Source organism: Schistocerca cancellata, chromosome 6, assembly GCF_023864275.1.
Source record: "Schistocerca cancellata isolate TAMUIC-IGC-003103 chromosome 6, iqSchCanc2.1, whole genome shotgun sequence".
NCBI classification, from domain to species: Eukaryota; Metazoa; Arthropoda; class Insecta; order Orthoptera; family Acrididae; genus Schistocerca; species Schistocerca cancellata.
Genome location: NC_064631.1, coordinates 366,518,534 through 366,543,314, shown reverse-complemented (window position 1 = coordinate 366,543,314; position 24,781 = coordinate 366,518,534). Strand labels below are relative to the sequence as shown.

The 24,781-nt window shown below is 44.2% G+C and overlaps 1 protein-coding gene across 1 annotated transcript in view; it reads right to left on the bottom strand.

Moving 5' to 3' along the window:
• Positions 1-24,781, bottom strand: part of LOC126190917 (uncharacterized) — a 481,361-nt gene that overhangs the window by 14,572 nt on the left and 442,008 nt on the right. The window contains exons 5-6 of the mRNA XM_049931547.1: positions 22,600-22,797; positions 3,820-4,005 (exon numbers count right to left, since the gene is read on the bottom strand). Of these exons, the coding sequence (XP_049787504.1) occupies positions 3,820-4,005; positions 22,600-22,797 (384 nt within the window). The remainder of the gene's footprint in view (positions 1-3,819; positions 4,006-22,599; positions 22,798-24,781) is intronic.

Here is a 24,781-nt window from a genome sequence, read left to right as displayed (position 1 = left end):
ACACTTGGGTCCCATTTATTATTATATTTTATTTAAATATTTCTGTGGGGGCGATATTGCTTCTTGGCTCCATTTATATTAAATAATTGTCTTACGAAATTTTCTGGGGAGGTTACACTTGGCGACACCCAGTCCAGGATCGTATTTCGTTGAGAGTCTTTTGAACAACAGTCAGAGATCTGCTCTTATTTGCTTAGATATAATTAGGATTTGGCGCAACGCTTTTATTAACTTGTGACTTTCTTTCTACAGGTCAACGGCAATTCGTTGCTCTGTTGTATTTGTGTGTTGTTTTTGCATTTGTGTTTATTGTTTTGTGAATAATTGTGACCACTGTAAAAATGCCGCGAAAGACTATGAATAGTGTATCGCGAGGTATTATGAACGAAACTACCGACTTAAATAATGTAACCGATAGCAATTGTGACACGCAGTGTAATGATGACAATCCTGCGTTCACTAACAATGAGTGCATTCCAATCAGTAATGATGACTTTTATCTTAATGATGAACAAGCCAACTCAATTGTCTCCTCTGTGAATTTGACGACAATTGATGACGCGGAGCGCACGATGGTAATGAGCGCTGCCCAGCTTAATACACCCGGTTTGGAAAAATCAAGTAACGTTCAGACAAATATTTCTAATGAAAATGAACAGGATACACAAAGTACAACGGATTTATTTAATTCCGAAATAGTGAGTGACAGTGTAGGTCCGAATGATAATCCCTTTTGTAAATTGCAGAATGACCAAATGGTCACACAAAGCGCGACAATTCCAGGTACACAATCAAACAGCACAGATAATGGAGTAGGTAATGTTACTTTAGAACAATTTATGGCAATAATGCTACAGTTTAGGAACGAACAGAACGAGAAACTAGACAAACTTAGTGAACAGATCAGACGACAGAATGAAAGTTTCGACAACCATAACAAACAGCTTAATGAAAGTTTCGACAACTATTTCAAACAACTTAGCGAAACGATTGATGAGAGTTTCAAACTGACGAGCGAAAAACTAGACAACCTTAACGAACAGAACATACAAGTTAGTGAACAGAATACAGCTGTTACCGTGCAATGCCAGGACATTAAAGAACAATTACGTGAGGATACTGAGGCTTGTGCTAAAAACAGTAATAAAGAAGTTGGCACTGTTGCACAAGAAGTGAGTAGCACACGCGTAGGTACAACAGAATCACATAAAGACAAGATTAATGCAGTCACTGAACAATGCCGTAAAAACTCAGTACAGATACGCGACGAGTTTAATTTAGAGTCAGTGGAAGTTTCACACACTCCGAATACGGAAGTTAACGAGAAATTTGCACGACAGATCAACCAAATTGACGAAAATGTTACAGTAACAGAGTTGAAAACTATTTCAGTCACCAATACGTCACAGAATCCGCTACTTTGCGAACATTTGTCAGAGTCACGCAGCGCGTGTAATGCGAGCAATTTACAGAGACTACGAGACGTAAAATCCGAAAAGCTACGCAACTTGAAATCCGAAATGACGCAGACAAACAGATTCACACACAAACGTGAACGTGTTCTCAAATTCAGTGACGAGAACGTTGATTACGAGCAATTTTTATCCGTAAGAAAAACTATGAAATTTAATAATGACAGAGCACAGATACACGATTTGAACTGGATACGTCGATTTATTTTTGTACTTACACCGCTATTACCTGTAACGCAGAAACTAGCTTTGAACTGGATACGACAATTTGCTCTTGAATTTGTACCAACATTTCGTGTAATGCAAAAACTTGAATTAGTATGGATACAGCAATTTATTTCTGAATTTTTACCGGCATTGCCTGCAATGCAAAAGCTGAAAAGTATTTGCAGTGTGTAATAAACCTCAGGGGATTCATTACACTTTAATGAATATGTGCCGTAGCGAGCATAGGGCCCCGAGCTGTAGTAGTGCTGTTTCATCTTTAGTTTTCTGCACTGCTGCCTTCTCTTCTACTATACTTTATATCTATCAAAACCGCTCTTTAACTATTGCTCTACCTAGAATTAAGAATATGTAATGAAAACCCGATGTGACAAATTTTTACCGAAAGTGACAATTTTCATTAGGCACTCCACAACTACCAGCGTAATTTTAATAACTGACAAATTTTAATCATCAGTATGTGTAAAATTATCAGTAACAGTAAACACATTTTTGTAACAATAGACATTTTCCACCGCAACAGCATGAAAGTCAACCGGTTAGCATACGTAACCAACAATGTAATGCACAAGGTCAACCAGGCTTTAATGTTCCGCCGCGTGCACATATAGTCACAGATCCAACAAATAGTAACGCACGACAGCAAGGAAACAACTACGTACAAAGAAGACAATATTTCAATTCCTATCGCAATGTACCGTATAGGAATGACTATGAGGTAAGAATTTAATTCTGATTTTTGCACAGGGCCAAAGACCGATATTTCGGTTTAATTGAATTTTCACTGCCACTGATTTTCATTACCACTGAATTGTTTTTCATTTTTTATTTGTGAGTCAGATTGCTAATTTTTGTTTAATTGTCATTGTCAGTAAATTTCATTACGGGAGGTTACACTTGGCTCCCATTTCTATATAATATTGTCTTGTAAATTTTTGTGGGGAGGTTACACTTTTTTTTTTTTTTTTTTTTTTTTTTTTTTTTTTTTTTTTGAAATCAAATTATTATTGGGGCACTTGTTGGAAATTAATTACAATAAATAAACTTTACATTATCTGATGATTACCTTAATTAGCAATGTACCTCATTCAGCATCTTGACCAGTGTTGCCGACAGACCACATCACACAACCGCACTGGGCTGCTACTACTGACCGACTGCTCTGCATGACGGCTACTAGCGTACTCCACGACGACTACCACTGAACTGCTCTCAACGACTACTGACAGAGTACTGCCCTCAACTAGACAGAGCTACAGACTCGCAACGACTGACTGACAGACTGAGAACCGCTCGCAACACTCGCGCGGTCAAACGCATACTCTCTGGTCACAGATGCTACAATGCCTCGCCATCGCTGCTATGTTACATACGTGTTTCACCGTTGTCAGAAATCATGCACGGTGGCAATATCGCGTAAGGAACATCCAGCTTCACATAGCCCTATTACACGATCTCGATCAAACTCAGTTAGCTGACGATAACTGCGTCTTTGTCGTCTTAAAAGGAATTCTTGACTAACATCAACTGACTACGTCAAAGGTAACTAACGCTCACGACCGTTACAGCGCGTATTAGTAGCAAACCTGATTTGCATCCTCATAGTGGCTCTCCCAGCGGCACTCCTATGCTAGTGGAGCGGAATTAGAACAGACGCCATCTTTCAGAAGTAGAAACAGGCCTGCCAACTTTCGTTTATCTCGCACATGTCCTTGGGACCTTTTTGGGTCAGTCTAAACCTACAGCGCTCTAAAGCAACCATTGTGTTCTCTCATTCTTACGCTGATCGTACTGACTCTTGGTGAAGAGGAAACTTTGGAAAAGATAGAATTTTTAAACATAAGGTTGCACGAAATAAGGCGCTACATTTTTCAGACACGGTCATCCCATTTTCCCTCTGTCACGTAATGCGTCCTCTTTTGTGGGGTTCAGGAAAGACTATATATCTGCCTACACTACCGAATATTTGGAAGAACTAGACATATTCTTACTTCAGTGAAGGTCTACATGGTAGATAATGTGTAGAAAGATTACAAATATAGGCTTAATGTGGGCAATGCAGTCGTGTGGCATCTCCATAGTTCAGCTGGTTAAGCTAAAAAGAGAGTGTGTGGTGACTTACTGACGCACTCGGGCATCGCCGCGGGCGCCCAAAAGCCGGTGCGGGCGTCGCAGCGGAGCATCAGGTCGCGGTGGTGTGTGTCGGCGAATACGTGGCCCACGAAGCACAGGTACTGCGCATGCGTCGCATTGGCCGAGGCGCGGTAGCCGTCAGACGGCGCCGCCGGCGGTTCTCCACAGCCCACCGCTGCAACACCACACCAGCCAAACCTCAGCCGTACTCACGCTCTAACGGCGACCGCTACAGCAGTCACCTGCCGCAGGCAGAACGAAAGCACCAACTGGTTAATCGTATATAAACAGCGATCTTGGTATTCTCAGTATAGACCATCGGATTCGCTTCACACCTCATGTCTCTGACACACGCCTGTGTAGTCTACCCCTGAAAGGGCAGTTGAAGAAATTTCCATGCCCTCCATTTGGTAGCCAATGAGAGATTGCTACATCTACATGGTTACCCCGCAATTCACACTTAAGTGCCTGGCAGAGGGTTCATCGAACAATTTTCATACTAGTTCTCTACCATTCCACTCTCGAACACCTAAATCTTTCTGTTCGAACTCTGATTTCTCTTATTTTATTATGATGATCATTTCTCACCACTTAGATAGGTGTCAACAAAATATTTACGCATTCGGAAGAGAAAGTTGGTGAGTGAAATTTCGTAAATAGATCTCGCCGCACAGAAAACCGCCTTTGTTTCAGTGACTGCCACCCCAGCGCGTGTATCATATCAGTGACACTCTCACCCCTATTGCGCGATAACACGAAACGAGCTGCCCTTGTTTGCACTTTTTCGATGTCCTCCGTCAATCCTACCTGGTAAGGATCCCACACCGCGCTCTTTAGTGGGTTTGTCGCATATTCTAAGTGTTCTGCCAACAAAGCGCAGTCTTTGTTTCGCCTTCCCCACAATATTACCTATGCGGTCTTTCCAATTTAAGTTGCTCGTTATTGTAATTCCTAGGTATTTAGTCGAATTGACAGCCCTTATATTTGTGCCATTTATCGTACACCAAAAATTTGTCGGATTTCTTTTAGTACCCATGTGGCTGACCTCGCACTTTTCTTTGTTTAGTGCTAATTGCCACTTTTCGCACCATGCAGAAATTCTCTCTAGATCATTTTGTAATTGACAGTGATCGTCTGATGATTTTACTAGATGGTAAATTACAGCGTCATGTAAGAGGGCCTATAACACTACTATGGAGCGTATAATTCCCGATTGTCAGACAATGCGCCAGTTTCTTGTCTCTCCATAATGTTTCAGATATGAGAACATCTAACACTGCTGACGATCATGTCTTCCACTGGGTACCAGACAGATACAGATACATAACTAATTTTCAAGAAGAGTAAAACGTTTCTTTTTAATAGAGTTTCTATGGTCTAGGGATAGCGTCTTTGATTACTAGTTCAAAGATCATGACTCCAGTGTTCGGTCCCGTTTACTGCTTAGGTTGTAACAAATAATTTCTGCTATGACAGCCGAAGACATCCGCTATAAGAAGTCGGCTTCATTCTGGAAACCACCTAGTCAAAGAAGCTGGAGGAACAGGACATCCTCTTTCCCTTGTGAAAGTGCAACAAAAGGCTGTGAACAGTGGCACAAAAGTGCAGAAGAAAGTGGAAGCCACTGTGTTAAAGACATGCAGTTTATCCATAGGACACAAAATCTTTAGAAAACACTGACTACTTCCTTCGCAAACAGTTCCACGCGTAAATTAGTCCTCTGTTCGAATCCCTGAAGGAAGGGTGCGGCTTCTGCTTTGGAGAGTATTAACCAAGAACAGGATGGATAACGTTCAAGCACTGCGAGCGTGGAATGCTACAAATCTGAATGTTCCAGGGAAAACGAAAAGATAAGTGACAAGATTAAAACTGATCTTCGTAGGAGTTAGTGAGTGTAATAAAAAATGTCAGAGACATGCGAGGTGTGGGAAAGTAATGTCACTGATAACACTACCGAGCGATCTGGCAGCGCTGTGTGTTGTTCCACCTGTGTAGACCGGTATGTTCATCCCTTCCAGACACTCTGCCCGAGTTTCAACTCCGTACTAAAAAAAAAAAAAAAAAAATATATATATATATATATATATAAAATAAAAAATAAATAAACAATAAAATCGTTCAAATTTTGTGAAATCTTATGGTACTTAAATGCTAAGGTGATCAGTCCCTAAGCTTACACACTACTTAACCTAAATTATCCTAAGGACAAACACACACCCATGCCCGAGGGAGGACTCGAACCTCCGTCGGGAGCAGCGCCTCAGACCGCTCGGCTAATCCCGCGCGGCTCCGTACTCCCACCTCGTGATTTTTGAGAGCGCCATCAGTGAAGCCGTGTCTTTGTCGTGTGTTACGAAAATGGAACAGCAAAATTTAGAGCAACGTTTTGTCATCGAGTTTCATATTAGACTTGGGGGAATCCGCGATTATGACCATTTAAAAGTTGAAACAGACCAATGAGAAACATTCCTTATCAAGAGCACAAGTTTTTCGCTGGCATAAATCATTTTTGGAAGGCTGAGAATACGTTGAAGATGAACCTCGCTCAGAGAGACCGTCAACTTCAAAAACCGAAGAAAACGTCAAACATGTGCGTGCTCTTGTGAGATGAGACAATAATGATTTTAGGTAACCAGTTTAAACAGTTTCACCTTACATCGCATTTTGCCCGAAGTTTTGCACATGCGAAAGGTTTGCGCCAAAATGGTGCTGCAAAACCCCACAACTGAGCTGAAATACACTCCTGGAAATTGAAATAAGAACACCGTGAATTCATTGTCCCAGGAAGGGGAAACTTTATTGACACATTCCTGGGGTCAGATACATCACATGATCACACTGACAAAACAACAGGCACATAGACACAGGCAACAGAGCATGCACAATGTCGGCACTAGTACAGTGTATATCCACCTTTCGCAGCAATGCAGGCTGCTATTCTCCCATGGAGACGATCGTAGAGATGCTGGATGTAGTCCTGTGGAACGGCTTGCCATGCCATTTCCACCTGGCGCCTCAGTTGGACCAGCGTTCGTGCTGGACGTGCAGACCGCGTGAGACGACGCTTCATCCAGTCCCAAACATGCTCAATGGGGGACTGATCCGGAGATCTTGCTGGCCAGGGTAGTTGACTTACACCTTCTAGAGCACGTTGGGTGGCACGGGATACATGCGGACGTGCATTGTCCTTGGAACAGCAAGTTCCCTTGCCGGTCTAGGAATGGTAGAACGATGGGTTCGATGACGATTTGGATGTACCGTGCACTATTCAGTGTCCCCTCGACGATCACCAGTGGTGTACGGCCAGTGTAGGAGATCGCTCCCCACACCATGATGCCGGGTGTTGGCCCTGTGTGCCTCGGTCGTATGCAGTCCTGATTGTGGCGCTCACCTGCACGGCGCCAAACACGCATACGACCATCATTGGCACCAAGGCAGAAGCGACTCTCCTCGCTGAAGACGTCACGTCTCCATTCGTCCCTCCATTCACGCCTGTCGCGACACCACTGGAGGCGGGCTGCACGATGTTGGGGCGTGAGCGGAAGACGGCCTAACGGTGTGCGGGGCCGTAGCCCAGCTTCATGGAGACGGTTGCGAATGGTCCTCGCCGATACCCCAGGAGCAACAGTGTCCCTAATTTGCTGGGAAGTGGCGGTGCGGTCCCCTACGGCACTGCGTAGGATCCTACGGTCTTGGCGTGCATCCGTGCGTCGCTGCGGTCCGGTCCCAGGTCGACGGGCACGTGCACCTTCCGCCGACCACTGGCGACAACATCGATGTACTGTGGAGACCTCACGCCCCACGTGTTGAGCAATTCGGCGGTACGTCCACCCGGCCTCCCGCATGCCCACTATACGCCCTCGCTCAAAGTCCGTCAACTGCACATACGGTTCACGTCCACGCTGTCGCGGCATGCTACCAGTGTTAAAGACTGCGATGGAGCTCCGTATGCCACGGCAAACTGGCTGACACTGACGGCGGCGGTGCACAAATGCTGCGCAGCTAGCGCCATTCGACGGCCAACACCGCGGTTCCTGGTGTGTCCGCTGTGCCGTGCGTGTGATCATTGCTTGTACAGCCCTCTCGCAGTGTCCGGAGCAAGTATGGTGGGTCTGACACACCGGTGTCAATGTGTTCTTTTTTCCATTTCCAGGAGTGTACAATGGGAGAAACGTGTACGTTGATCTTCTTGAGAGAACTGCCAATGATTGCGAATGGTTCAGTCGAGTGGTAACAGGTGATGAATCCTGTCTTTTTTTAAGACAAAGTGAGGAGTGGCACACAGACATCTCCTCGACCGAAAAATGGGCAAATCCAAGATGAAACAATGATGGCTGGCTTTTTTGACAGTAGACGCATCGTGCATAAGAAATTTCTTCCTCCAGGACAAACTGTCAACCACGTCCTATTCAAATATGTCCTTGAAAGGCTCAGGAAAAGGGCGGATCGATCTACATCGGACATTGCAGACAAGTGGATGCTGCAACGTGACATCGCCTCACGTCACACAGCTACTTACATCACGGAATTTTTGAGCTCAAAAGGCATTCCTGTTATTCCAAAGCCCCCTGTTCCCCTGAGTCCTTGTGACTTTTTCCTTTTCGCGAAACTGAAAAAGTCTTAAAAGAATGTCGTTTTGGGATTCTGGAGAACATTCAAAAGAATGTTGAAGCCTTTCAGCTCTGCTACCAGGACTGCGAATAACGACTCCGCCTGTTATAGGTGCCGAAGGTAACGACTTTGAAGGGTACGATATTGTTGTTTGAAGAAAATAAAGAAAAAGGACTTCAGTAGATAAAGAAATATCGGTCACATTACTCTTCTCACACACCTCGTACGGTCAAATGGTTTAGAGTCTAGGTGTAGCGACAACGATTAGTAATCAAAACGTCCTCTGTCCTTGGTTCGAACCCGCCACCGCTTAAATTCTGAATAAAAATCGTCAGCTGTGGCGGCCGAAGACTTCCGGTTTAAGAAGTGACCGTCATTCTACCAACGGCCTTGTCAAAGAGGGCGCGGAGGGGGAGGGGGGGGGGGGGGGAGAGCGGACAGAGGTTCAAGGGTAGGAAACTGCACCTAAATGCGCAGGATTCAGCAATTATCAGTGGCATGAGGATGTAGAAGAAAATGGAAACCATTGCAATAAAGGCACGTAACGTATATCCACAGCACATGTGGCGTGTAATTGTAAAAGTGTCATGATGATCTCGTCATTGGCAAAAGATTGCGGACGAGTCCCACATTCTGATCTCCGGCGGGGCTGCCAAGGAGATGAGAAAAAGATTAAATAATCAACGAAAGGAAAACGTTCTTCGAGTTGGAAAGTTGTAGAGAAGCTTGGAAATCAAAAAAGGGAGATGCTAAGGCTCAATCTATATATAGTGGGGCTCTGGAGTGAAATGGAAAGAAGACAAGGATTTCTGGTCAGTTGAGTATCAGGTAAAGCAGGACAGAGAGTCAGTTACTGTGAACAGTTCAGTGATAGGGTTGTTGACAGCAAACCAACACCGACAACTAAGGCTCGGACATACATGCCGACATCGCAAGCTGAAGATGAAGAGATGGAGAAAGTATATGAGGATATTGAACGGATAATTCAGTATGTAAATGGAGATGGGAATCTAATAGTCATGGGGGAGTAGAATGCGCGTGTAGGGGAAGGAGCAGAAAAAAGGGATTAGGGAGAATATGAGCTTGGTACTTAGTATGGGAGTGGAGAAAGTAATTGAGTTCTGCAATAAATTTAACTGGTATTAGAGAATACTCTGTTCAAGGATCACAAGAGGAAGGTGTGTACTTGGAAAAGGCCGGGAGATACTGGAAGATTTCTATGAGGAGAAGGCCGGAGTTTAAGAGACTAGTCAAAAAGAATCAATGCGCAAAGAAGTGGGATACGAAAATACTAAGGAATGAAGAGACATGCTTGAAGTTCTCTAAGGCTACAGAGGCTGCGATAAGGAATAGTTCAGTGCGTTTCAGTTGAAGATAAGAGGACATCTCTAGAAAGGGTAATCACCGAAGATGGAAAGAAAATCATAGGTACAAAGAATGTAACTGCAAAGAAACCTTGGTTAACAGAAATGCTTCAGTTGATGAATGAAAGAAGGAAGCACAAAAATGTTCAAAGAAATTCTGGAGTATAGAAATGCAAGTCACTCAGAAGTGCAGGGAAGCTAAGACGAAATGGCTGCATGAAAAATGTGAAGAAATCGAAAAAAGAAAGAATCGTCGGAGAGACCATCTAAGCACATAGAAAAGTCAAAACAAACTTCGGTGAAATTAGTGCTGGTAACATTAAGAGTGCAATGGGAATTCCACTGTCAAATGCAGAGCAAATAGCAGATAGGTGGAAAGAGCACATTGAAGTCCTGTACGAGGAGGAAGAATTTTCTGATGACGTGACAGAAAAGGAAACGGGATTCGATATAGACGAGATAGGGGATCCATTATTAGAATTAGAATTTAAAAGAGCTTTGGTAGACTTAAGAACAAGTAAGGCAAAAGGGATAGATAACTTTCCATCAGACTTTCTAAAATTATTGGGGAATTGACAGCAAAACGACTATTCACGTTGATGTGTACATAATGTGTGAATCTGGCGATGTACCATCTGACTTTCGGAAAAACATTATCCACACAGTTCCAAAGATTAAAAGAGCTGACAGATGCGAGAACTATCCCACAATCAGCTGAACAGTTCACGCATCCAAGTTGCTGACGAGAATAATATACAGAAGAATGGAAAAGAAAACTGAGGATGTGTTAGATGGCGATCAGTTTGGCTTTTGGGAAAGTAAAGGCACCAAAGAGGCAGTTCTGACATTGAGGTTGATAGTGGAAACAAGACCAAAGAAAAATCAAGACACGTTCATTGGATTTGTCAACCGGGAAAAAGCGTTCCATAATGTAATACGGTTCACGACGATCGAAATTCTCAGAGAAATAATGATAAGCTTTGGGGAAAGACAGGTATTATACAAAATGTACAACAACCAAGAGGGAATGACAAGAGTGCAGCACCAACAACGAAGAGATACGATTAAAATGGTGTATACAGGGATGTGTTACACTACTGGCCATTAAAATTGCTACACCAAGAAGAAATGCAGATTATAAACGGGTATTCATTGGACAAATATATTATACTAGAACTGACATGTGATTACATTTCCACGCAGTTTGGGTGCATAGATCCTGAGAAATCAGTACCCAGAACAACCACATCTGGCCGTAATAAAGGCCTTGATACGCCTGGGCATTGAGTCAAACAGAGCTTGGATGGCGTTTACAGATACAGCTGCCCATGCAGCTTCAACACGATACCACAGTTCATCAAGAGTAGTGACTGGCGTATTGTGACGAGCCAGTTGCTCGGCCACCATTGACCAGACGTTTTCAATTGGTGAAAGATCTGGAGAATGTGCTGGCCAAGGCAGCGGTCGAACATTTTCTGTATCCAGAAAGGCCCGTACAGGGCCGGCAACATGCGGTCGTGAATTATCCTGCTGAAATGTATGGTTTCGCAGGGATTGAATGAAGGGTACAGCTACGGGTCGTAACACATCTGAAATGTAATGTCCACTGTTCAATGTGCCGCCAATGCGAACAAGAGGTGACCGAGACGTGTAACCAATGGCATCCCATACCATCACGCCAGGTGATACGCCAGTATGGCGATGACGAATCCACGCTTCTAATGTGCGTTCACAGCGATGTCGCCAAACACGGATGCGACCATCATGATGCTGTAAAGAGAACCTGGATTCATCCGAAAAAATGAAGTTTTGCCATTCGTGCACCCAGATTCGTCGTTGAGTATAACATCGCGGGCGCTCCTGTCTGTGATGCAGCGTCAGGGGTAACTGCAGCCATGGTCTCTGAGCTGATAGTCCATGCTGCTGCAAACGTCGTCGAACTGTTCGTGCAGTTGGTTGTTGTCTTGCAAACGTCCCCATCTGTTGACTCAGGGATCGAGACGTGGCTGCACGATCTGTTACAGCCATGCGGATAAGATGCCTGTCATCTCGACTCCCAGTGATATGAGGCCGTTGGGATCCAGCACGGCGTTCCGTATTACCCTCCTGAACACACCGATTCCATATTCTGCCAGCAGTCATTGGATTTCGACCAAATTGAGCAGCAATGTCGTGATACGATAAACCGCAATCGTGATAGGCTACGATCCGACCTTTATCAAAGTTGGAAACGTGATGGTACGCATTTCTCCTCCTTATACGAGGCATCACAACAACGTTTCACCAGGCAACGCCGGTGAAGTTAAGGACTTCTGCTACCTAGGCTGCAAAATAATCCACGACGGACGGAGCAGGGAAGACATAAAAAGCAAATTAACACTGGCGAAAAGGGCATTCCTGACCTAAGAAATCTACTAACATCAAATTTGAGGAAGAAATTTCTGAGAATGTACGTTTGGAGCACAGCATTGTACGGCGGTGAAACATCGACTGTGGGGAAAGCGGAAGAGAAATCAGTGGAAGCATTTGAGATATGGTGCTACAGAAGAATACTGAAAATTGGGTGTACTGACACGAAATGCAACTGGGATGTTCTTCGCACAGTCGCCGAGGAAAGGGATGTATGGATAACATTGACAAAAGGAAAGGATGAGATGGTAGGACTTCGGTTAAGACATTGTGACGTGGTTGGTACAGGAGAGGAATTTGAGAGGGACTAAATAAATAAATAAAATAAAAAGGCAGTACCAGTGGATGGTATAACAAATATTGGAACCGACATAAGCCGCAAGATGAACTACTATGAGCAAAGCGAGGACCACGTAATTCTTCTGAGGCTTCGAAATAAGCCTATACTGACCACCATTGTAGAGGTTTACGTGCCTATATCACAAGCTAGTGAAGATACTCGTATACAAGTACAGCTGAAGACCGATAGAACGCAGTTGTTGATGGATATGTTTTGCTCAGAATTCAAATGGTTCAAATGGCTCTGAGCACTATGGGACTTAACATCTGAGGTCATCAGTCCCCTAGAACTTAGAACTACTTAAACCTAACTAACCTAAGGACGTCACGCACATCCATGCCCGAGGCAGGATTCGAACCTGCGCGGTTCCAGACTGAAGCGCCTATAACCGCTCGGCCACTCCGGCCGGCGCTCCTGAATTATAGGTTAACCGTGGTGCATCGAGAGTGAACTGTGGATTGACGTACGACGTATGGAATGTTTGGAAAAGGATACACTGCTGTGTTACCCCATACTGAATATCCTACAATATTTAAATTTAAAGGATATCAAAAGGAAAGTTTTTAAATATCTTATCAAATATAGCATTTGGATAAACTACACTCAAATGACGTCCAAGCAGTATCACCACCGTAAAATACTGAACTCCACTACAGTATATAAAATATACTGCTAAATAGACTACTATTTACAATACTGTCTGGAAGGTACTGTAGGTCCATTCCCTACTGCTTTAAAAAAAGGCGGTAACCTTCTTTTGTCCTGCATCAGTTTGATTATTATTATTATTCTCCGTTATTCCCTTTTCGGAGAGCATGTGAACTTGAGCCAATCACAGCTCCACGTCGGTAACCTTCTTTTGTCCTGCATCAGTTTGATTATTATTATTCTCCGTTATTCCCTTTTAGGAGAGCATGTGAACTTGAGCCAATCACAGACCCACTTCCTTTTCTTCTTTTCTTTTCTTTTCTTCCCAGAACCTCTTTATTGTGTTTTTTCGTCCTTTCATCTGCCCATTGTTTCCCTGTTGTGTCTTTCGTTGAGACTTATTCAAGTTTCTTGTTTTTGATTTTACTTCTCAACGGTTTTCTGTTCTCAATTTCTTCCGCTGGAATTTTCAATTGCTGCAAGTCTTCTTGTGATTCTTTTATCCAATTGGTCTTTAATTTGCTTGCATTAGCGATTCATCTATTTTATTTTATACTTATTGTTGTATGTTCATAAGGTGTAACAAATGAATATGGCTTGTTGTAGTTTGTCTCCCCATCCACGTAATTACTTTGCACTGGGAGCATCTTCTCTGCTTTTAATCTTCTTCTTCGTTGTCCTCATTTTCCACCGCCTTACCACTCTCATTTCGTACTACATCAATAAAGCCTTTGCCATGTATAATCTCTGAAGTCGGTTCAACGGCTGCCCAGCGATTCAAGGCTTCAAGAACAATATTGCAATGTAGAACTTCGCATCCAAATTGAGTGTCACTGCTGTTGAAACCCGAGCCACCTGAGCCATTACATGCTTTATGGAACAATGCAACCCTTGCTTCTGCAGTCCTTTGTACTAACCATAATGATGTTTTGCCATTACAGCCCTACTGAATACGCAACAGTCTACAGATTTACAGGTTTTAAGATCATTTTCGTTTCCTCATCTGAAAACACTACTGAAGTGAGCAGTTCACGATGTTACTGAGCCTAAAATTATTGCCCTGATCCAACGGCTGAATTACCGGTGTAGTGTATTCAGGCGAAAAATGGTTCAAACGTCTCTGAGCACTATGGGACTTAACATCTGAGGACATCAGTCCCCTAGAACTTAGAACTACTTAAACCTAACTAACCTAAGGACATCACAAACATCCATGCCCGAGGCAGGATTCGAACCTGCGACCGTTGCGGTCACGCGGTTCCAGACTGAAGTGCCTAGAACCTCTCGGCCACTCCGGCCGGCTATTCAGGCGAAACTCCGACTGCAATATATTAGCAGGTGTATGAACTAGACAGTGATCGAGAATTAGCAGAGCTTCTTCTCTCAGCTTAAGTAATCGTAGGTGTTTTCTCACTAACGGAACAAGCTGTTCTCGAAACCGCTTTATGAAGATATCGCATGTCATCCAGCCAGTCTTCAATGAATGTAAATTAACGGCAATGATAACATGTTTAAATGTTTAAAACATCTAAGCTTTTACTTTTGCCTTTAAAAAGAGTTTTCAGCTTACGTTCAGCAGATTTATTTGTTGCACAGAGGAGAGTAATTCTGACTTTTCTCACTTTGAAAACCGAGTTATTTCTTAACTATTTTACTTCCAGAGTTCTGGCCGGAAGTAATCGATAATAAAGCGACATATACTCACAATTGTAAACTTGACGATTATTTAAATTTTCATCATTACTTACTGTAGAATTTCAGAAAATTGTGCAGCGGATTCAGCATCTGAAGACCTTGCTTCGCCTTCAGTAGTCGTTTGGCTAATTCCATCGCGACATTCCCATCTTGATTACCATCCACAGGAAACAGTGAATTATTCGTTGTCATTTAAATCAAACTGAAATTTGGCTGCTTGGACCTTAATAAATGATGCGGGAAGTGGCACACCTTCACTTCGCTTTATTAAAAAGCATCTATAAAAACATTCGTCAAATTCATCGTCTTTTACCGTTTCGTGCCGGCCGGAGTGGCCGAGCGGTTCTAGGCGCTACAGTATGGAGCCGCGCGACCGCTACGGCCGCAGGTTCGAATCCTGCCTCGGGCATCCATGTATGTGTTGTCCTTAGGTTAGTTAGGTTTAAGTAGTTCTAAGTTCTAGGGGACTGATGACCTCAGTAGTTAAGTCCCATAGTGCTCAGAGCCATTTGTACCATTTGAACTAGTTTCGTCCACTTTCTGTCCATTCCTTCATCACTTTCAACTGTGTTTATAAAACTTCTATCCTCTTCTTTCACCCACTCCCTGGATGTTCCTTCAGGTATACCATAGTCAGTGCTAAACTTGCATGTGTATCACCATTCTTCACACGAACAATAATTTTTGGTTTAGTACTGACAGATAATCGTTTTCGTTTCTGGAACAACGTAACATACAGAGAGAAATCTGAACTCGTAAAAGATAGTGCCTGATGCGCATAATGGCTGTGCTCATTTGTAGTATTTGCAAGAATTTTTACGCTGTCAACTTGTTGCTTGTGTGACAGAGTTAATCGTGACACGTGTATTCAGGTTTCTGTCCACTGACATACTGATATAATGATAATAAGACAAAAGCAAGGTTGAGTTTAGTTATTCTTATCTCTATCAATTAGTATTTTGATAGCTTGAGAGTTCTTGAGGAAACTGATGCTACAGAAACGCTACTTGTAAACAAATTAGATTTTTACACAGTGTTGTATCCAAATTCGTAGTGTATCGTGCCGCGGTATACAGGGATTTTACTATATTGATTAAATATGTGAAAGGGATGAACATTTAGTACTCGTAGGAGATTGGAAGGCCGTGAAAATGGAGGGAATGGAAGATGGCGTTGCTGGTGAAAGAGTTGAGAGGAGAGAGAGGTTGCAGTGGTTGTAGCGAATGCCCTATTCAAAATCATAAGAGAATAAGATACTAGTATACAAAGACCGGTACACACTGGGAGATGTTAACTGAACCACATTATGGTTAGACAAGTTATACTAATGAAATTCGAGACTGCGAAGCATACGTAGGTGCTGATATACAGAAAGACCGTAACTTTGTAGTGATCAAATGCAGGCAGATTCAAGAAGATAAATAAAAAGGAATATATGACGAAATACTGAAAATTTAAGACAGAGCGCGGCGAAGTGGAGATCCTCTGAGGCAGTGACCAATGTAAAGGTGTAGATCAGTACAAAAGGAGTGGCATACAGCAAAGAAGAAAATAAGTAGGACAGAGTAGGCATAAAATGGAGGCAAGGTAGCCACGAATGATTCATGAAATACCCAAGCTTGTGACTGACTTAAGGAAATACAAGAATCTTATGAATTAAGTATCAAAACAGCAGTATAAGTCGGTTAGGAATAAAAATACCGGGAGGTTAAAACGGGATAAATCAGAATCGTTTAGAGAAAAGTATAGAGATATTGAGAAAGATATGAATATATCAGCATGGCACATAGAGGAGTAATAATAATTTGAAAGAAATAAAATGCAGAAGTGTAGATGGAAAAGCTCTCTATTAAATGCAGAAGGAAGGGTAAGAAGTGAGAGGAGTACTCGCAGGCCTGTCGCTCAAGAGATTGCTTCTGACGAGGGAACCTCCCCATCGCACCCCCCTCAAATTTAGTTATAAGTTGGCACAGTGGATAGGCCTTGAAAAACTGAACACACATCAATCGAGAAAACAGGAAGAAGTTGTGTGGAACTATGAAAAAATGAGCAAAATATATAAACTGAGTAGTCCATGTGCAAGATAAGTAACATCAAGGATAACACAAACACAGGAGCGTCGTGGTCCCGTGGCTAGTGTGAGTAGCTGCGGAACGAGAGGTCCGTGGTTCAACTCTTCCCTCGAGTGAAAAGTTTAATTTTTTATTTTCAGTTTATGTGACAAACTATTACGTTTTCATCAGTGTTTTGGGAGTGATTATCACATCCACAAGAAAAGCTAAATCGGGCAAGGTAGAAGAATCTTTTTACCCATTCGCCAAGTGTACAAGTTGGGTGGGTCGACAACAAATTCCTGTCATGTGACACACATGCCGTCACCAGTGTCGTATAGAATATATCAGACGTGTTTTTCTGTGGAGGAATCGGTTGACCTATGACCTTGCGATCAAATGTTTTCGGTTCCCATTGGAGAGGCACGTCCTTTCGTCTACTAATCGCACGGTTTTGCGGTGCGGTCGCAAAACACAGACACTAAACTTATTACAGTGAACAGTGACGTCAATGAACGAACGGACAGATCATAACTTTGCGAAAATAAAGAAAGAAAATTTTTCACTCGAGGGAAGAATTGAACCAAGGACCTCTCGCTCTTTTTTTTTCTTTTGTTCGTTAGAGTTCGGTGCAATTGTTCGTGGCGGACGTCCCACGACGCCCGTTGGAGTTCGTTATTGATCCATTTACTCAGTTTTTTTTATTACAGAGGGCAGCTAACGCTCTGACCGAAGACGCTGAGCTACCGTGCCGGCTAACTCCGAAGCTACTCACGCTAACCACGAGACCACGGCGCTACTGAGCCTTCGCCCTCCTTGATGTTGCCTATGTTGCACATGGACTACTCTGTTTGTATATTTTGCTTATTTTTTCATAGTTCCAGACAACTTCTTCCTGTTTTCTCGATTGATGTGTGTTCAGTTTTTCAAGGCCTATCCACTGTGCCAACTTATAACTAAATCTGAGGGGGGTGCGACGGGGAGGTTCCCTTGTGAGTGTACGTAATGATTATTACACAACCAGGGTTGGTAGACAGTGGGTCCAGTTCAACCTGGCACGACCATGCACATAACACACGACACCCAGAAATGTTGCCACTTTGCACGTGCAGCATTAGTGACTTGTCGCTATCACATCGTCTATACAACGCCTTGTAATGTGTTATAACGTTCCATAAAAGTCTGACTGTCAGTGCTTCATTTGTCTCGTAATTACTAACACCCAGTGAAATAGCCCGGAGGTTGTTTTTACAAGGGGCTTTTTTTTCTGAAAACAGGTTGCTTTTGTTCGGAATTCCAACAAACGATATTATTTCGCACGCTTTTGGTTATAAAACCCTATTTTTCGTGCGAAGGCCTTACGCCAACTCACTGGGACGACGTGTGTGCCCGCATGGTATCACTCTACTGACCAACGTCGGATGTAACGTCTTGCTGCATCAACAACGTCCCCGTCATCCACATATTGCTTCCTGCGGAGCGCGTCCTTCATTGGGCGAAACAGACTGAAATACGAAGGTGTGAGATCGGTGTTTCAGGACGGATGAGGAAGAACAATCCAATGAAATTTTTTGGGCTCCTCTCGGGAGTACGACTTATGCGAGGCCTTCCTTTGTCACGGAGAAGGAGAAGTTCGTTTGCATTTTTTTGCAACGAACAAGCTGAAGTCGTTCCTTCAGTTTCCTGAGGATAGCACTATACTCTTCCGAGTTGATCTTTGCACCATGAGGAAGGACATCAAACAGAATAACCGCTTCAATACCGTCGGCATGACTTTACCAGCTGAGTGTGCGGCTTTGAACATTTTCTTCGGACGAGGCGGTGTGACGTCACTCCATGGATTGACGTTCTGTTTCCGGTCCGAAGTGATGAAACCATTTTTCATCGCCTGTGACGGTGTTCGGCAAAAACTTTTCACTACCAGCCTCGCATCGTGCAAGCAATTCCGCACATATGGTCCTTCGTTGTTCCTTATGGTCGTCTGTTAGGTGGCGATGAATCCCATCGGTCCACATCTTTAAGTATCCCAACTGGTGGACGAGTGTGTCAGCACTACCAGCAGAGAAGTTCAATTGCGCGAAGTGTTTCATTGTGATTCGCCGGTCACCACGAATGAGAGTGTCCGCACGTTCCAACAGCAGGATTCACAGTTGTGTGCGGTTGGTCGGCACGCGGGAGATCGGACAGGTTTGTGCGTCCTATATACGATGATGGCAGACCCCTCGCCCACCGACTCACCACGCTTTTGTTCACTGCCAGGTTTTCGTAGACATTCTGCAAGTGGCTATGAATTTCTGCAGAGTTCTGATTTTACGCGAAAGGAAACTCAGTGACAACTCTCTGCTCGGAACGCACATCCGTTGCAGACGCCATTTTGAAGGCTACGTACAGCGCCGCGGCCTGTGGGAACTTCATAAAGCTATATGGGCTGAAGCGTGAATATTCCACTATGTCCCACAAGAAATACCACATTTTTTCAACCGATATTGGCCGAGAAAAAAAGTGTTGCATTACTTATTGAAACTCCTCTTAATACAATGAGCAAATAATTGTTTTCCTTTTACTCTTAATTTGCGGTGTAACGCATTTGCTTTCCTAGTGTAATAATTCCATCACCACATAAAATTAGCTTCCCAGAGCGCAGCTGGCTTTATAAATAGTTTCCCAACTTGGAGCAAGTAACAATGCTGCGCTAGTATTAGTCTTAGTCTTAGAAAAGGGAAATATTGTTAAAATTCAGTAAAGGCATGGTTAGGCGATGAAGTCTGGGGCGCTGGCAGTGTGTGGTAATATTCGGCAGCTAGTAGGCCAGACAGAGTAAACATGACGCAGCGCTGTAGCGGCGCATTGCACGTACAATTTGTTTGGAATGGTGAGACAGCGAGGCAGGGAACTGCGGCGTTGATTGAAGTTATTGCGATGTATGAGGCAAGGCACTATGCCAGGGTCAGGAGGGCGATGTGTAAATGGCTGACGTATGGGAATTTATCCCTGCCATAGTTTCTGTCTCTCTCTGACAATACGTCAGAAGCGAGGAGAAAAGGAATATAAATAGGTGTGCAGTTTTAGATAGAGACAAGTGTGTGCCAGGTCAGTCGAGAGTCGCGTCGGACCTGTAATGGTCTACACTTATAGGGGCCAGTCTGGCAGCGATGTTGTAAATATTCTATGTAAATCTGTACTTTGTTTCCATGTACTTGTTCGGGCTGTATTCTGCCTCCGGGAACACAACACCGGGGCGGGAAGAAATGGCAGCCGGGTACTTTGGCACTGACGGTCTGCCTGAAGGAGGGCAATGACAGCGGTCTGCAGCGGGGCCAGGACGGGCCACGTTCGCTTCCCACCTGGCATACCGGAGTCAGGGCGAGGCGTACGCTGCGGAAGGCGCGGCAGCGATGTAGCAGCGCCAGAGGCGGCGGTGGCAGCTGCTGCCATCCGGGAAGCACCACTAGCGGCAAGTTGCTGCACGGCGTCCAGGAGAGAGCGGGTTCGAGTCCGATCGTGTCCTGGGAGTAGCAGTAGCCGAGGGCCACGGGTGACCAGTACAACCACCTTCGTCCCATGGTCGGACAGAGCAGACCATGTAACGCCGGAAATGCATATCCTCCTATTTCCATCTATTGTACTATAAATTTTTTTCCTTATTTTGTTACCTGAAGATATGACGTTTCTGTGTCTTTATATATTGTAATTGTTTTACTGTTTATATATATATATATATATATATATATATATATATATATATATATATGCTTTTATGTTGGTTTGTTTTGTGAATATTATTTGTATTTATACGCTGGGTCTGGCCTAGGGAAAACTATGCTATCGAACGAATACATCGATAGGTCGTGTGGAGAACCAAAGTGTTTAAGATCTTTGGTGGTGTTAACTCGCGGTCGCGTGGAGCGCGGGCAGAGGGAGAGTCTGGAGTGGTGCAGTGGAGCAGGTGTGTTGTGTGAAGCTCCCGCGAGTTGCCGCGCTTTCGGGGTTGGGCAGCATGTAATTGCGCTCGACTTGCTATGATGACTCGGTGTCGCGGACGGGAAGCATTAGCTGGCGCACTACAAGAGCCCGTTTCGCCTGGTGAACGTGTCGAGAAGAAGGCGCGCCAACATCCAGCTTCTGCAACAGCGACGGCCGACAATGAGTGACTGTCGCCACCTCCTCGATCGACGGCTTCAAACCTTCAATCAACCATAAAAGAAGACTGGAAGCACGTAAAGTTTTAGAACCGTATGGCAAACCTCAGCTTTTCAAACTTTTAAAATTGTTACATCACAAAATTACAGCAACTCAGCATGAACCTTTGTTGCTCATTGTCCCAATTGCATTACCAAGCAGGGTCCCTTCCTCTTCCGGAATGAACCCGAGTGTCGTTGAAATTCAAACGCCAGCATCATTCGATTTCTCTGCTTTAATTTCAATGTTCAGTTAAGGTATTCATAGCTGGCTACAATATTTAGATTACACAAGCACAAATTAAGAGTGCGAGTTTTGTTACCGTATGTTAGCTTATCTGTGACTGCAGCTCAGCTTGGTACGTACTAAATTTTACTATTGTTAATTGTTCAGAATCATTTAATTCAAGTTCAAAGTTAAATCTCTTATTTCTAAATAGGTAGATTCAAGTAGCTTTTGAAATGATTGTTGAGGTAGTCCAAGACTAATCGTATTTTACTGAATTTCGATGTGCTTCAGAACGAAAGCTCACTATTAACTTCAGTCACTAAATTAACTTTCGATTTTCCGGTTTTATTAATTCTTTTGCTAAATTAAGTCAGAGTGTAGCGAAATTTATTACTTCTGACAAACTTTCAGCTTTTACACTACACGTGTCAACCTTCAGTTGCCACACTTCTAGTGCTAATTATATGTGTAATAACCTTTCTTTTTCAGTTACTATAGTAATTGTCCTTAGGACTGGCGACCGTAATTTCCCCCAAATCTCAAATATCTAATTACCGCTAGTTAATTGTTAACGTAACGGCCGCACGTTTACTTTCTTTATTAACTTTACCCCTTTTGAAAATTAATTTCCACCAGTTTCATTTGCATTTTTCCTTTCATTTAGATGTAACCCTTTCCTCTCTCTTTACCGACAAATTAATTTCGGTGACACGGTACACGCGGTTTAATTTTTCACTGTCATTGAGGTCGATAAGTGAGGGGGAGGTTACAACCAAACGGGGCGGAGCGTGGCAGGGATTAGGGACTGCAACAGTCTCCGGAATCGCAGTTAGCTATGCGACGCAAGACGCGACGCATCGGCGGTGGCGACCGGGTCGAGCGCGGCTGACTCCCAGCTGAGCGACCTTGTTGAAAGCAGGAGCAGTGTCGGCATACCAGGAGTCGCTGAGCTGGCTGGACTCGTGGGACAACATGCGGGCGGCACGCTGGCACTACGCTGCACCCAGCGAAGTACTGTAAACTGTGTGAGTAAAGCAATGCTTCCGAATACCACTGTATCACTATGCACTGCCCCTTGACGCTATTGAACTTGCTCGGCCTCCTGAGGAAAAGCGGCGCGGTGGGTTCTGGCTTCAGCTCAGACATCTAGAGTCCCGGGTTCGACCATCGACGCCCCGCAACAACAAGATAAGACAACATAAAAAGTGCTATTTTTCTGATACGCGTGCGAATGGGTGTCTCACCGGCGTAGTATATGAGGACTCCTCTGCGGACGAAGAGCGTCTTGGAGGTGGTGAGGACGGAGACGGCCAGCTGGCGGCCCGCGGAGCTGAGCCTGACGAGGCGCGGCAGATCGCCGCACTCCTCGAACAGCGGCCGCTCTCCCTCGTCCTCAGACACGCGCAGCACGTCCCGGCACTCGGAGTCACTCTTCGATCGGTCTGCGGACACACAAATCGAAAAGATTATCATAGAACCAGCTGTAAGGTTCGCACACAAGTCAGCTGTACAAGGTGTCAGTCCTGGGGGCACAGGGAATAATTTAGTACAGGGTGTTTAAAAAATGACCGGTATATTTGAAACGGCAATAAAAACTAAACGAGCAGCGATAGAACTACACCGTTTGTTGCAATATGCTTGGGACAACAGTACATTTTCAGGCGGACAAACTTTCGAAATTACAGTAGTTACAATTTTCAACAACAGATGGCGCTGCAAGTGATGTGAAAGATATAGAAGACAACGCAGTCTGTGGGTGCGCCATTCTGTACGTCGTCTTTCTGCTGTAAGCGTGTGCTGTTCACAACGTGCAAGTGTGCTGTAGACAACATGGTTTATTCCTTAGAGCAGAGGATTTTTCTGGTGTTGGAATTCCACCGCCTAGAACACAGTGTTGTTGCAACAAGACGAAGTTTTCAACGGAGGTTTAATGTAACCAAAGGACCGAAAAGCGATACAATAAAGGATCTGTTTGAAAAATTTCAACGGACTGGGAACGTGACGGATGAACGTGCTGGAAAGGTAGGGCGACCGCGTACGGCAACCACAGAGGGCAACGCGCGGCTAGTGCAGCAGGTGATCCAACAGCGGCCTCGGGTTTCCGTTCGCCGTGTTGCAGCTGCGGTCCAAATGACGCCAACGTCCACGTATCGTCTCATGCGCCAGAGTTTACACCTCTATCCATACAAAATTCAAACGCGGCAACCCCTCAGCGCCGCTACCATTGCTGCACGAGAGACATTCGCTAACGATATAGTGCACAGGATTGATGACGGCGATATGCATGTGGGCAGCATTTGGTTTACTGACGAAGCTTATTTTTACCTGGACGGCTTCATCAATAAACAGAACTGGCGCATATGGGGAACCGAAAAGCCCCATGTTGTAGTCCCATCGTCCCTGCATCCTCAAAAAGTACTGGTCTGGGCCGCCATTTCTTCCAAAGGAATCATTGGCCCATTTTTCAGATCCGAAACGATTACTGCATCGCGCTATCTGGACATTCTTCGTGAATTTGTGGCGGTACAAACTGCCTTAGATGACACTGTGAACACCTCGTGGTTTATGCAAGATGGTGCCCGGCCACATCGCACGGTCGACGTCTTTAATTTCCTGAATGAATATTTCGATGATCGTGTGATTGCTTTGGGCTATCCGAAACATACAGGAGGCGGCGTGGATTGGCCTCCCTATTCGCCAGACATGAGCCCCTGTGACTTCTTTCTGTGGGGACACTTGAAAGACCAGGTGTACCGCCAGAATCCAGAAACAATTGAACAGCTGAAGCAGTACATCTCATCTGCATGTGAAGCTATTCCGCCAGACACGTTGTCAAAGGTTTCGGGTAATTTCATTCAGAGACTACGCCATATTATTGCTACGCATGGTGGATATGTGGAAAATATCGTACTATAGAGTTTCCCAGACCGCAGCGCCATCTGTTGTTGAAAATTGTAACTACTGTAATTTCGAAAGTTTGTCTGCCTGAAAATGTACTGTTGTCCCAAGCATATTGCAACAAACGGTGTATTTCTATCTATGCTCGTTTAGTTTTTATTGCTGTTTCAAATATACCAGTCATTTTTGAAACACCCTGTAGCAACTAGCTGTTATCAGCCACGCTTTGGTGTAGCTCAGTCAGCTTAAATGGAAAAGAAAGAAAAGAGAAAGCAGACGTTTCTAATAAGTATTGACATTGGATATACGCCCTGATCTCCTTCTCTCCTCTGTCTCTGTCCATCTACCCCTCCAACTTTCTTTGTCCATCCACTCCTTCTTCCCCATCTCTTTGTCCATCCCCCTCCCTTTCTCTTTACTCCTCCTCCCCTCTCTTTCCACCTCTTCCTGCTCCCCACTACATCTCCTCCTCTTCTTTTTCTGTGTCTATTTCCTCCCACCCTTCTGTCCACCTCATCTTTCCCAATC